The sequence below is a fragment of the Oncorhynchus masou genome, chromosome 27 (genome assembly GCF_036934945.1).
Source record: "Oncorhynchus masou masou isolate Uvic2021 chromosome 27, UVic_Omas_1.1, whole genome shotgun sequence".
NCBI lineage: Eukaryota > Metazoa > Chordata > Actinopteri > Salmoniformes > Salmonidae > Oncorhynchus > Oncorhynchus masou.
This window is the reverse complement of record NC_088238.1, coordinates 45,915,392-45,929,797: the sequence shown is the minus strand read 5'-3', so window position 1 is coordinate 45,929,797 and position 14,406 is coordinate 45,915,392. Positions and strand designations below refer to the sequence as shown.

Sequence of the window (14,406 nt, the reverse complement as noted above, 5' to 3'; positions counted from 1 at the left end):
TTCTATTTAACTCTTGTCCTAAAAATTAATATTATTAAATGTTTGTCTTCAGGTATCAGGATGCCATAGACAAGTATGAGTCAGTGATGAGGACAGAGCCTAATGTCCTCTACTACACCAATAAGGCCAAGAAGAGAATCTAGTAAAACTGACTATCCTACCGATCCTCGACTTTGGCGATGTCATTTACAAAATAGCCTCCAACACTCTACTCAGCAAATTGGATGCAGTCAATCACAGTTCCATCTGTTTTGTCACCAAAGCCCCATATACCACCCACCACTGCGACATGTATGCTCTAGTCGGCTGGCCCTCGCTACATATTCGTCGCCAGACCCATTGGCTCCAGGTCATCTATAAGTCTTTGCTGGGTAAAGCTCCGCCTTATCTCAGCTCACTGGTCACGATAACAGCACCCACCCGTAGCACTCGCTCCAACAGGTATATCTCACTGGTCATCCCCAAAGCCAACACCTCTATTGGCCGCCTTTCCTTCCAGTTCTCTGCTGTCAATGACTGGAACTAATTGCAAAAATTGCTGAAGCTGGAGACTTATATTTCCCTCACTAACTTTAAACATCACCTATCTGAGCAGCTAACCGATCGATGCAGCTGTACATAGCCCATCTGTAAATAGCCCATCCAATCTACCTACCTCATCCCCAAATTGTTTTTATTTACCTTTCTGCTCTTCTGCACATCAATATTTCTACTTGCACATCATCATCTGCACATCTATCACTCCAGTGTTAATTTGCTAAATTGTAATTACTTCGCTACTATGGCCTATTTATTGCCTTACCTCCTCACGCCATTTGCACACCCTTCTATATAGACTTTCTTTTTTAAAATTCTATTGTGTTATTGACTGTACGCTTGTTTATTCCATGTGTTGTTGTTTGTGTCGCACTGCTTTGCTTTATCTTGGCCTGGTCGCAGTTGTAAATGAGAACTTGTTCTCAACTAGCCTACCTGGTTAAATAAAGCTGAAATGAAAAAATAAAATACAATATATTATAATTGATGTACTAATATAACTGAAACATTGAGATGTTACATTGTCCAACATTACTTCCCAAATATTTTTTCTCTTTATTCTTAATTTGATACATAGCCTATTTATATTTTTCAATATGAAATTCAGTTTCTGCATCATTGCAGGTTGACCTATGCCAGTTCCACTAAAGAATACAGGCAACATGATATTGATGCTGACAACCTCTTAACTGGCATAGAGTCAGGTGTTGTAAATTGGTGTTTTAAAGTGATGACTGAGGAGATCTGGACAAAATGTGTTCCTCCAGTTACATTTGTTTTGGGCGTGAATTTCATTGCTTCAAGGCCAACTGACACAAGGTCAACTGTCACATTTACCATCCCACTAAAACTGCCCAGTTCCAAGTAACACACCCAAATCACATTGGCTACCATCTGTTGCATGGTTGTTGTAGAGTAAGTGTAACATCGTCACACACTCCCTGGAACCCAGACCCCCACTAATATGCCCATTCAGAACAATGTTAATCCTTAACCTGATTCAGTGACAGGGGGTTGAAGTATTTAGGTTCAGAGAATTTAAAACAAGCAAACACATTTGTGCAAACTCCATGTAAGGACAATAGGAGGGCCTTTAAAATCAATCCAGAAGAAAACACTGTTGGCCAATAAATATGAGTGAGAGAAGGCAAGAGTGCCAAAGGCCGCACCCTCCCTGGAAATATGGGTACATTTTTCATGAAGTATCAGGAACTGTTATTACGAAGAGATAAAAGTCTGGTTAACAAATAGATGTGGTTTTAGTGTTGGAACAGTGAAACTGCTAATGCATTTGTGTCAACCAATTAGTGAAACACAACACAACACAACACAATCCAGTGAATATCATATGAAGGGTGCATGCTTTACATATTTGAACTGGGCCGTTGTCTTACTATTTAAGGCTGCATCTCAATAGTCTTTGGCTTCCTTTCTTCATCTTATCATCTCCTCTTCTTCATCTGAACTGATCTGAAAACAACGGACAGGTGAAAGTGATACTGTTGTTGTACATTGTTTTTTGCCCTGTCCAGTTATTTCATGTCAGTAAATGAGAGAGAAAGCCTCTTGAGGCTATTGAGATGCTGCCTAGTAAATGTAGTCTAGCCTCTATCCTGCTAGTTCTGTTGTCCGCCGACACCGGAGTTCACTTGCTCTGAAAACGAGAGATGTTTACCAAAGCCTAATTGTATGGCTTCCTCTGCTCCAGCATGGCTTCTGAGCTGTTGTCCAAACCATTAGTTCTTTATGTTGTTATGACTTTTACTGTCAACGTTCTTTTTATGTGATTTTTTTATTGAAGGGTGTGTAACTTTCCCTAACTCTTTACAGGTATTAGTCATCATTAAAATGTGATTACTCTGCAAGTGCACTGGCTAAAGCTGTGAGTTAGGGGTTGGTTGGGCGTAGATGTAAGTTTCAAGTTAGTCTAGACAAGGTTATTTTTATGACTATTTCTGCTTGAGACCCAATTGAGAAATTGGCCGTCCTCCCATGACGCAAATCATCCTCAATGACTCAAATTAAGAAGAAATAGTGTGTGATTATAGATCTATTCTCATAACCACTTTGGGTTCCAACCCATTGTTTGAGAAACCCTGGTGTAAACCAGTGTTTCTCAGTGTTGGGAACCACATGTCTATGTTGATTTCACTCCAGCTAAGTATCAATTAGGCACTAAGTACTGTATCTGCCAATTAACTGAGTGGTTTTAAATGATTAGTTATATGGCTGTGATATTTCATAGCATTTGGACTATTTGATGAATCCTTGTGATGTCCTTGGTGTAATAGGTTAAGATAATAAAAAACTATCTATTACCATTCCCATAACAGCACTGATTAGGAAAGTGTGTGTGTACAGGATGTGGGGAAGCCAGTAATCAGATAAATTACTCTGGTATAATGGACAATGCAGAAACTATGTTGGGTTTCCCGTCAATCTGATATAGAAACTTAAATGCCATTCTCTGTAATGCTTATATTAGCAATTGATGGCAGTGGCTAATTTAACAAAACCAAATTGTGGATTATAGTCTCTCCTTGCCTATCAAAGTAATGAAACTAAGGCTGGTATTTTTCCACTAATTGGTCTTTTGACCGATAAGACCAATAATTGGCCAAAATATCAAAATTGGGCTGCCTGTGTAAACACAGCCAAATATACACATTAATTTGTAATTTGCCTGAACTATCCCTTTTATGTGATGTGCTTTTCCTTGTGACCCTGGCCTCAGCACACCAACCCAAATGAGAATTATTTTTGCCCGATGCTGTGTCATGGTGAGTTTCGGTCGTGTCGAAGAGTTAATGAGTAGCTAGCTAACATCGCTGTCGGCTGATAATGCCTACATAAGTAATAACCTATCATCCATAATCTTTAAACCTTCCTGTTGTAAAATGATGTCCACAGTGAGTGAATCCATTCTGGAGCGTGTGACACCAAACTGAACTAGGCTAGTGAACAGCCAAATCAAATGCTATTTGTCACATGCGTCGAATACTAGTTGTAGACCTTACTATGAAATGATAATTTACAACCCCTTAACCGACAATTTAAAAAAATATATATGAATAACCTTTATTTAACTAGGCACGTCAAATAAGAACACATTCTTATTTACAATGACGTCCTACACCTGCCAAACTCGGACAACGCAGGGCCAATTGTGCATGATAAAATAACAATAACAAGGCTATATACAGGTACCAAGTCAATGTGCAGTGTATAGGTTTGTTGAGGTAATTCAGGTAATATGTACATGCAGGAAGGGGTCATGTGTCTATGCATAGATAGTAAACAGTAGCAGCAGCGTAAAGGAATAGTGTGAAGGAATGTGAATGGAAACTCAACAAAAAAAGAAAGGTCCTCACTGTCAACTGCGTTTATTTTCAGCAAATTTAACGTGTATATACTTGTATGAAAACAACAAGATTCAACAACTGGGACATAAACTGAACAAGTTCCACAGACATGTGACTAACAGAAATGGAATAATGTGTCCCTGAACAGGGGGGGGGGGGGGTAACAGTCAGTATCTGGTATCAGCTGCATTAAGTACTGCAGTGTATCTCCTCATGGACTGCACCAGATTGACCAGTTCTTGCTGTGAGATGTTACCCCACTCTTCCACCAAGGCACCTGCAAGTTCACAGACATTTCTGGGGGGAATGGCCCTAGCCCTCACCCTCCGCTCCAACAGGTCCCAGACGTTCTCAATGGGATTGAGATCCGGGCTCTTCGCTGGCCGTGGCAGAGCACTGACATTCCTGTCTTGCAGGAAATCACGCACAGAACGAGCAGTATGGATGGTGGCATTGTCATGCTGGAGGGTCACGTCAAGATGAGTCTGCAGGAAGGGTACCACATGAGGGAGAAGGAAGTCTTCCCTGTAACGCACAGCAGTGAGATTGCCTGCAATGACAACAAGCTCAGTCCGATGATGCTGTGACACACCGCCCCACACCATGACGGCCCCAGAGTACAGGACTCGGTGTAACACTCATTCCTTTGACCATAAACGTGAATCAGACCATCACCCCTGGTGAGACAAAACCGCAACTCGTCAGTGAAGAGCACTTTTTGCCAGTTCTGTCTGGTCCAAGGATGGTGGGTTTGTGCCCATAGGCGACATTGTTGCCGGTGATGTCTGGTGAGGACCTGCCTTACAACGGGCCCACAAGCCCTCAGTCCAGCCTGTCTCAGCCTATTGCGGTCAGTCTGAGCACTGATGGAGGGATTGTGCGTTCCTGGTGTAATTCGGGCAGTTGTTGTTGCCGTCCTGTACCTGTCCCGCAGGTGTGATGTTCGGATGTACCGATCCTGTGCAGGTGTTGTTACATGTGGTCTGCCACTGTGATGATGATCAGCTACGTCTCAACAGTACGGACATTGCAATTTATTGCCCTGGCCACATCTGCAGTCCTAATGCCTTCTTGCAGCATGCCAAAGGCACGTTCACGCAGATGAGCAGGGACCCTGGGCATCTTTCTTTTGGTGTTTCTCAGAGTCAGTAGAAAGGCCTCTTTCAGTTTTCATAACTGTGACCTTAATTGCCTACCGTCTATAAACTGTTAGTGTCTTAAAGTCCGTTCCACAGGTGCATGTTCATTCATTGTTTATGGGTCATTTAACAAGCATGGGAAACAGTGTTTAAACCCTTTACAATGAAGATCTGTGAAGTTATTTGAATTTTACAAATTATCTTTGAAAGACAGGGTTCTGAAAAGGGAAAGTTATTTTTTTTTGCTGAGTTTATGTGCGTGTGTTTGTGGCGTCAATATGCATGTGTGTGTTTGTCCGTGTGTGTGTGTTGGAGTGTTAGTTTAGTACATATGTGTGTGGTTAGAGTACAGTGAGCGTACAATGAGCCTGTGCAAAAGAGTCAGTGCAGGGAAAAAAAGCTGAAATAAGAACACAATAAGGGGGTCAATGTAAATGATCCTTCGATTCAATGATGGCCTAGGAACGTTCTGCCCCTGCCTTGTTCAGGGGCAGAACGACAGATTTGTACCTTGTCAGCTCGGGGAGTCCAACGCTCTAACCACTAGGCTACCCTTCCGCCCCAGTAATGTACTGGGCCGTACACACTACCCTCTGTAGCGCCTTACGATTGAATGCCGAGCAGTTGCCATACCAAGCGGTGCTGCAACTCGATGGTGCAGCTGTATAACTTTTTAAGGATCCCATGCCAAATCTTTTCAGCCTCCTGTGGGGGAATAGGCTTTGGGGAGTGCTCTACATGACTGACTTGGTGTGTTTGGACCATGATAGGTCCTTAGTGATGTTTACAATCAAGGAATTTGAAACTCTCAACCCGCTCCAAACAGAAGAACATGGACTGAAACAGGGAGGATCTACATGAACTAGGGCTACCTGGAGTATGCTACCTGAACTAATAAGAAATGCTTGTTTTTGTTTTCCGTTGCAAAACCTTTTGCTACGGTTTGCCATAATGAACACAACCCTGGCACATGCACGTCAACAGTAAAGAGAATGCCAGTTAGACGTGTGAAAACAACGAGCAGGTCAGGGAGGATTGAGGAGTGCAAACTGTACTTTGGTCGATCAATAGACGATCCCTTTAGAGAATGACTAGATTGAACAGACTGGGAAATGGGTCTGCCAACATTGTGCGTGTATACTAGCTCTGCCCTTTATTCATTTCCTTCCAACCTGTTGATCATTTATAACAATTCAAAACACAACAAAGCATGCAGTGACCCAAACGTGTGGTTGGTTAACACTGAACATCTGCAAGGATTATGATGACAATGATGTATCCGATCTCCAACAGTGCATTCCAAATGTGTACATTAAGAAACCATACCAACTTTAAATTAATTCCTTGACAATCAAAAGTTGATAAGTCTTGGAATTTTGATGTATTATATTACACCAGATACAAAACAATCATAATCATGTTAGTATCCTGTTATTACGATCCCTTGAGTAAATGGTGCTATATTGTGGATAAATACTGTTATTATTACATGTACACTGCAAATGAAAGACAAACGAGTTGGGTATTTATCTTGACCCTATCCCTAAGGCAGGTTAGTGATTTTTTGTCATTAATCTTATTCTTGAGGCAGCTCTGCAGAGTGGTCACCAGCTGGCACAGCCAAGTAATAACATCAGATTTTAAACATAACCACACTGCAAACCTTAAATTAAGACCAAAAACCTATTCTTTGTTATCGTTATTTTCACAATGTAGACAATTTTGACTTTGCAGCTGGCCGATCTAGCGTAAATTGCTCAGTTCTGCCTCCAGGACAAGACTCATCGCAGTAAACATCAACTTGCATCCCTAAGACAGGATGCCCCCTGTGGGCATTAGATGAGTGACCCACATCACAGCTGCCTAATTCTGACCAACAATAGAGTCACTGCTACCGGCGTGGACACTACATCACAACACAAGTACACTTAGCTCTAAAACTAAGACACTTCCCTAAACTACAATGCTTTCTTTCTAAATGAATGATGCAGAGAACAATAATAATTGAAGTATCATTGCACTTATAAAGTCGATTACAAAATCCACCATAATTATATGCTCAGGAAGCATGCTAACTAACATACTGAGGGCAGTAAGTCAAGAAATGCCATTCCATTCAGCTACATATTTCATCACCCTTATTTACACTGTATAATATGGAAGACAAAATGTGGCACAATATACTTCTGTACATACATACTGGAATCAAAACACCTGTTAAAATACAAAGACAATTTAAGTGAAATTAAGGCTATTTTCAGAAACCAATCCCCAAACATTATTCCATGGACAATGTGAGTAGGATGTTTTTGGAAGATCATCGGGTGATCTTCTGATCTTTGGAAACACCATCCATTTCCAACCTTAGTTGAATTTGTTATGGGGAGAAGTTAAGAGAATGCATGTCGTCAGTCTTTCTTTGACGTGTGTTAGTAAAGTGAAGGCCCTCCACACTTCATATTAGGACCTCGGACCATGACCCTTAGACACAGCCAATCCGATGAGGCCTGCTAGTCCGGCCACGCCCAGGCCGATTCCCCCGACGATCGCCATGCCGACCAAGCCATCTGTGTGGAAAAAAGTGAATGTCAAAACATGAACATTGCCCTTATTACTTACACCTATCCATCTTCTACCCGCCATGTCCTGCCACATCAGTGATCATGAAGGAGACAAGGAAAGGATTCAAATTAGAACTATTGCGTTCCAGCCTTCATATATGTCTGTCTTCGCCATTCACCTTTTTTTAGAGCCTTGTCTATGAGCTTTTCCAGCTCCAAGGCTTGCTTGTTCCCAGGCTCATTTTTCAGGAGAGTGCGGATGTACTTCAGAGCTTTCTCATAATCCTGTGATGATAAAGAGATATATAGAGGGACAGAGAGAGAGATACAATTGAGTAAAAGGTGCAATGATATCTTCCGCAATCAACTCAACAGAGATGGGAGACAGAGTAATTTATTTCATTACAATAAATTCTCTCTTAAAACCTGGGGGGTAATATAGTAGTACAGTGAATGTTACCTTAAGCCTGTAGTTGGCCACAGCTAGGTAGAACAGGAAGTCTCTGGCATCGTCCTTTGATCCCTTGTTAACCAGCTCTATAAAACAAATTGAGCAACAGTCCCAGTAACATTATTATAGCGGGTTAAGTAGGCCAATGCACTATGTCAGCATTTCATTACATAAATCTGTGCCTCGACACAATCGTGTCTCGGAGCTCTACGGACAATTCCTTCGACCTCATGGCTTTGTTTTTGCTCTATCATGACCTGTCAACTGTGGGAAATTATATAAACATCTCAAGAATAATGGAAACAGGATGCACCTCAAACTCAATTTCAAGTCTCATAGCAAAGGGTCCAAAAACTTATGTAAATAAGGTTTTTCTGTTTTTTACACATTTGCATACATGTCTAAAAAATGGTTTTTTGCTTCATCATTATGGGGTATTGTGTGTAGATTGCTGTGGATTTTTATTTATTGAATCCATTTTAGAATAAGGCTGTAATGTAACAAAATGTGGAAAAGGTCAAGGGGTCTGAATACTTTCAGAAGGCACTGTACATCATTATTTTATGAGAGGCATTTGTAAGGATATCTTATTGTCTTCCGAGTACAGAACTACTGTAGGCTACCCACCTTCCAGCAATACGATTCCTTTCTTGATGTCGCCTGAATACTTGCTCCGGGTCAGACACCATGCATATTCAAACTTGGTCTCCTTCGATACGCCCCCCTTTACCAATTCAGAGTTGTACTTCTTCTCAAATATCTGATGGTCAAAAAACAGAACAAATATGGGTACCTTTAGTGGGTTCAGGGTGTTGATAGTCTTCACTGGTGAATTTACTGAAGGCAGTGAGAATAAACAATCTCAGCTATTGTAGCATATTTCAAGACTGTATTCCTGTCATAATAGTAAAATAAAAAGATGAATCTGGGACCTTTAGTAATGGACATTAATTGACATTAATGCTGTATCATGGTCACACGCGCTCCAGCAGGTGTATCTCACTGATCATCCCTAAAGCCAACACCTCATTTGGCCACCTTTCGTTCTAGTACTCTGCTGCCTGTGACTGGAACTCCAGTATTAATCTGCAAAATTGTAATCGCTTTTGCACACAATGAAGTTGGAGACTTTTATCTCCCTCACCAACTTCAAACATCTGCTATCTGAGCAGCTAACCGATCGCTGCAGTCTTATCGGTAAATAACCCACCCAATTGTACCTACCTCATCCCCATACTGTTTTTATTTATTTACTTTTCTGCTCTTTTGCACACCAGTATCTCTACCTGTACATGACCATCTGATCAGTTATCACTCCAGTGTTAATCTGCAAAATTGTAATTATTCGCCTACCTCCTCATGCCTTTTGCACACAATGTATATAGACTTTTTTTTCTACTGTGTTATTGACTTGTTTATTGTTTACTCCATGTGTAACTCTGTGTTGTCTGTTCACACTGCTTTGCTTTATCTTGGCCAGGTCGCAGTTGCAAATGAGAACGTGTTCTCAATTAGCCTACCTGGTTAAATAAAGGTTGTGCAAGCTAACTAACGTTGGTCGAACAACATTCAAGATGCAATATGAAAAACACAACAATGCGCGCAACACTTGGCTTTTAAACGTTTCGTTAGATTGAAATATCCATCAAAAGGCTTCATACATTTCTGTATACTGTGTATTTAGGCAAAACGACTCAACAGAACGCAGCTAGTGTTAGTGATTATGTGTAAGGAATGACAGCTAACGTTACTGTAGCTAGCTAGCTACATGGCTAGATAACGTTAGCATACGTTTCACTTCTACACCTTAACTGTTGTAAACGTTTGATCACATATTAACGAGTGTATCTGGACAGCTGGGTATCTCCGACACGGTATTGTCTAAACATGATACAGCTTTGTTATAACTCAAGAGAATTAGAAAACGTAAATTTACCAAAAGGTCTTCGGGAGCTACCAATTCACTGACAACAGCCTCCATGTTTCCGGAAGTAACTAACTGGAAATGCTCACTTTTACCATGTGACAACAGTTTCTATGTTGAAGCTACTGTATATTTTCGACTCGTGTTTCCGGAAGTGACTGGAAACTCCCACTTTACCAAGTGGCTAGCTATTTTTATTTTACTAGGCAAGTCAGTGAAGAACAAATTCTTATTTAAAATGATGACCTACCCCTGCCAAACCCTAACCCGGGTGACACTGGGGCAACTGTGCACTGCCCTATGGCATTCCCAATCATGGTTGGTTGTGATACAGCCTGGAATCAAACCAGGGTCTGTAGTGACACCTGTAGCACTGATATGCAGTGCCTTAGACCGCTGCGCCACTCGGGAGCCCCTAGCTAGCCATATAATTATAGCAAACATTATTTTATTTCCATGTTTTGTCTTCCAATGTAAGATTGTTTTGCTAAATCATATGCAAATACAATAATAATACATGAATATACACACACGTTAAAATCATATGGTTTTATTTAATGCAAACAGTCATTTTAATGGTAGTTGAACATAGTTGTATTTCCTCTTCTGAAGAAAAATGGTATATAATATTTCTAAATATAAATTCTGCCTGGCTGTACAACTACGTCTAAATGGAATGTGGCGAGAAGAAGTATTTTGAATGTGTAATATCATATCTATACTGTGTGAATTACTGTAACTGTGTAGGCTAACTATGGCTATGTCCTTGGCTGTGTCAGTTAATGTCCTAGGTGGGCTGGGGAGAAAGCTAGAGGGAGCAGTTCTTTGAGGCTGGTTTCTTTGTATGAGCCATCTGGCTTAGTCAAGTACACAACCCAATCCGTTCCAAACTGGGGAGAGAGAGAAAGAGCGACTTATAACACAGTTGACAACTACACACACACACACACACACACACACATATAAAATGTAACTATAAATAGCAACATTTTTATAAAGATTTAGAGGCACATTGTGTACAAACATACAAACATAATCCCCGCCTGCGGATATATTATTATATTTAGTTCTGTGAAATATCAGTGGTGACCTTACCTCAATGAGCACCTGCCGACAAGCTCCACAAGGTCCAACAAAACTATCTTTGATGTCACTACAGAACACACAGAGAGAGAGAGAACTTGATTTGGCAATGTAAACATATGTTTCACATTCCAATAAAGCACCTTAAATTGAAAATGTAATTAAATGGAAATTGAAGAGAGAGAGAAAAACAGCCAGCCAGAGGCATGGTTAGCCTGGTTATTAGAGATCATGGTTATAGACAATTCAATATGTTCAGTCTCACCAGTCGTAGAAGTAATTTAGAAGGTATAAATATGAAGGGCTACTGGGCCAGTATCTCACCATGTAACAGCGATAGCACTGAATTTCCTGTGTCCCTCTGCTACGGCTCTCTGTATTGCTGTTCGCTCAGCACACACTGTGAGCCCAAAAGAGGCATTTTCCACATTGCAACCTATTACACAAACAAACACACACACAAAGGACAACATATTACATGTCGAAATCGATTTGACTGTAATTAGCATAAAATGTCAAATGTGCTGCTGAGAGGAAAAGTGATATCAGTCAGTAATATCTAAGCTCCTTGACTAAGATATTACCCGTAATTATAGCGCCATCTGCTGTCAATATGGCGGCACCGACCGGGAACCGGCTGTAAGGGCAATATGCCATTTCCCGTGCATGCATGCACTTTAAAACGAGCTCCTTGACTTTTGCGTGGTCTGTGCCTGGGATGAGTAGGACACAGAAGAAAGAAAATCAACACACACTTACAAACGTAATGCTTTTAACTCTGCACATTTAACTCTGTCACATTTAGGATTGTCCTACTCTGTGTTTAAAATACTGTTGGCAATAACAGATAGCTGTCTCTCTATTGTTAGTGCACTTGCCTGCCATATCAGTTGGAATCGAAAAGGGTCTTCCACAAGTAGGCTATGCAACATTGAATCCTTTTGAAACTGAGAAATTGGAGATCAGAGTAGGACAACTTCATTCAAATTACGGCACCGAGGCAGCAGCGCACAAGTTGGTTTTGTCTTGCAAATGTATCACACATCAGAAGGGACTAACTCACGCTTATGTAATGTTGACCTTTACGCCATTGGTTGGTTGAACGTGTGCGTCATTTTGCGGAGATGTGCAATGTGCCACCAGCCACAGCGGAACCAGGCATTTCGTTGTTCTGTTGAGACTACAGTAAACACACATTCAAAGAATACATACAATTACATATTTTGCAAGGTGACCAGTTTTCTTGCTAGCTTTATTTGTAATTAAAGTGACAGAAAGGCTTGCATACACATACAGTGGTGCAGGGGCTATAGGTATATGCCCATATACCCACTTTTTTGTTTGGCGAGTTTTTTTTCTACACCGCATTTCGATCATCCAGACCTCAAGTAGGCGATATTGCACCTTCTCACACCATGTGTGAATTAATTGTCACGTGTGAACACTAATACATGATCAAATTAGTCCAAAATAAATTCCCAACCATGTGGATTGACTCAAATTAAATGTTTGCCTGCAATTATTCTCATCAGCAACCTACACTTTAGCCTAATGAACCTATCTTAAGGAAATTAGCTATCAACATAAATCATATTTAATTGTCTTATCAAGATTATGAGAATAATAGGCATTTTTTCCTAAGAAATTTCATATATTTCCGAAAAAAGTTGCCATTTTTATTCACTATAAAAATACATGGAAAAACGTAAATGCTCAGGATTTGGCTTCTGCAAGCACCAACATCCCTCTCAGAAAAGTTGACAATCCCAAAATGCACACATTATTTAACACACATGTAAAGAACGGAGGCGCAGTCTGTTAAAAAAAACTGAAAGCCTCTCCATATTAACATGCGAATCCACTGACACTCAAGACCAATATGTTCTTAATGGTTTTTTTAGGAGAGCTTGGTGAAGACGTTAAAGTTATTCTAGCTGATAAGGTGTAGGCCTATTTACAGGCAGTGAACTATTCAACAGTGTCAGAATAGCTATCATTCAGAGTACCTGCGCTTTTACGCGTGCTTAGTGGAGGCGGAGAAGCATATCTCTCCAAATACTGTGGTCTTAACAGAGTTGGGGGAGTTGTTGGGTTATTTCTATAGCGAATGAAAATAGGCTAGCCATTTATGTTCTGAGAATAGTTAACCTTTCCTCTCTACATTTTCTGACATAAAAATGGCTATCATACATACCCATTAGGGTTGAATATCTTCCGAGATTTTAAAAATGTTCAATTCCAGAGGGTACCAGGTATGTCAAAACCGGAAGTGTCAATAAAAAGCATTATGAAGCATATGAATATGTTTGGATTTGATTAGAGCTTTTGACACGCCCTGACCATAGTTTGCTTTGTATGTTTATATGTTTTGTTTGGTCAGGGTGTGATCTGAGTGGGCATTCTATGTTGGATGTCTAGTTTGTCTGTTTCTGTGTTTGGCCTGATATGGTTCTCAATCAAAGGCAGGTGTTAGTCGTTGTCTCTGATTGGGAACCATATTTAGGTAGCCTGTTTTGTCATTGTGGGTTGTGGCTGATTGTCTATGTGTAGTGTTTGTGTCAACAGTTCTTATTATAGCTTCACGGTCGTTATTCGGTTATTGTTTTGTGTTCAGTGCTTTCTTTAATTAAAGTATCATCATGAACACATACCACGCTGCGTATTGGTCCTCCGATGCTTCTCTTCGTCAGATGAGGAGGACGAAGACAGCCGTGACAGAATCACCCACCAAAAAAGGACCAAGTGGCGTGGTAATGGGCAGCAGCAGCAGCAGCGATGTCAGGATTTCTGGACATGGGAGCGAGATCTGGACTGTGTCACTACTTGGAAGGAGATAGACAGGTGGGCGGTCGACCCAGGGAGAGTGCCGGAGCCCGCCTGGGATTCTCTGGAGCAGTGTGAGGAGGGATACCGGCAAATGGAGTCAGCACGGTAGGAAGCCCGAGAGGCAGCCCCAAAACTTTCTTGGGGGGAGGCACAGAGAGTGTGGCAAAGCCAGGTAGGAGACCTGCGCCAACTTCCTGTGCTTACCGGAGAGCGACCGGGCAGGCACCGTGTTATGCTGTGGAGCGTATGGTGTCCCCGGTGCGGGTGCATAGCCCGGTGCGGTACATTCCAGCTCCTCGTATTGGCCGGGCTAGAGTGGGCATCGAGCCAGGTGCCATGAAGCCGGCTCTACGCATCTGGTCTCCAGTGCTTCTCCTTGGGCCGGCGTACATGGCACCAGCCTTACGCATGGTGTCCCCGGTTCGCCAGCACAGCCCAGTGCGGCCTATTCCACCTCGCCGCACTGGTCGGACTATGGGGAGCATTCAACCAGGTAAGGTTGGGCAGGCTCGGTGCTCAAGAG

The 14,406-nt window shown here is 41.5% G+C and overlaps 2 protein-coding genes across 2 annotated transcripts; both read right to left on the bottom strand.

The window, feature by feature from the left end:
* Positions 1-6,165: 6,165 nt before the first annotated feature.
* Positions 6,166-10,092, bottom strand: LOC135516301 (mitochondrial fission 1 protein-like). Its single transcript, XM_064940473.1, has 5 exons — positions 9,987-10,092; positions 8,678-8,810; positions 8,060-8,136; positions 7,779-7,884; positions 6,166-7,605 (listed from the first exon to the last, which is right to left on the bottom strand). The coding sequence occupies exons 1-5, from the start codon at positions 10,029-10,031 to the stop codon at positions 7,499-7,501; spliced, it is 468 nt and encodes a 155-aa protein (XP_064796545.1). The 5' UTR covers positions 10,032-10,092; the 3' UTR covers positions 6,166-7,498.
* Positions 10,093-10,508: 416 nt separating this feature from the next.
* Positions 10,509-12,118, bottom strand: zgc:103586. The gene is made up of 5 exons (XM_064940472.1): positions 11,936-12,118; positions 11,642-11,770; positions 11,382-11,493; positions 11,070-11,127; positions 10,509-10,864 (listed from the first exon to the last, which is right to left on the bottom strand). The coding sequence occupies exons 1-5, from the start codon at positions 11,940-11,942 to the stop codon at positions 10,754-10,756; spliced, it is 417 nt and encodes a 138-aa protein (XP_064796544.1). The 5' UTR covers positions 11,943-12,118; the 3' UTR covers positions 10,509-10,753.
* Between the last annotated feature and the right edge of the window lie 2,288 nt (positions 12,119-14,406).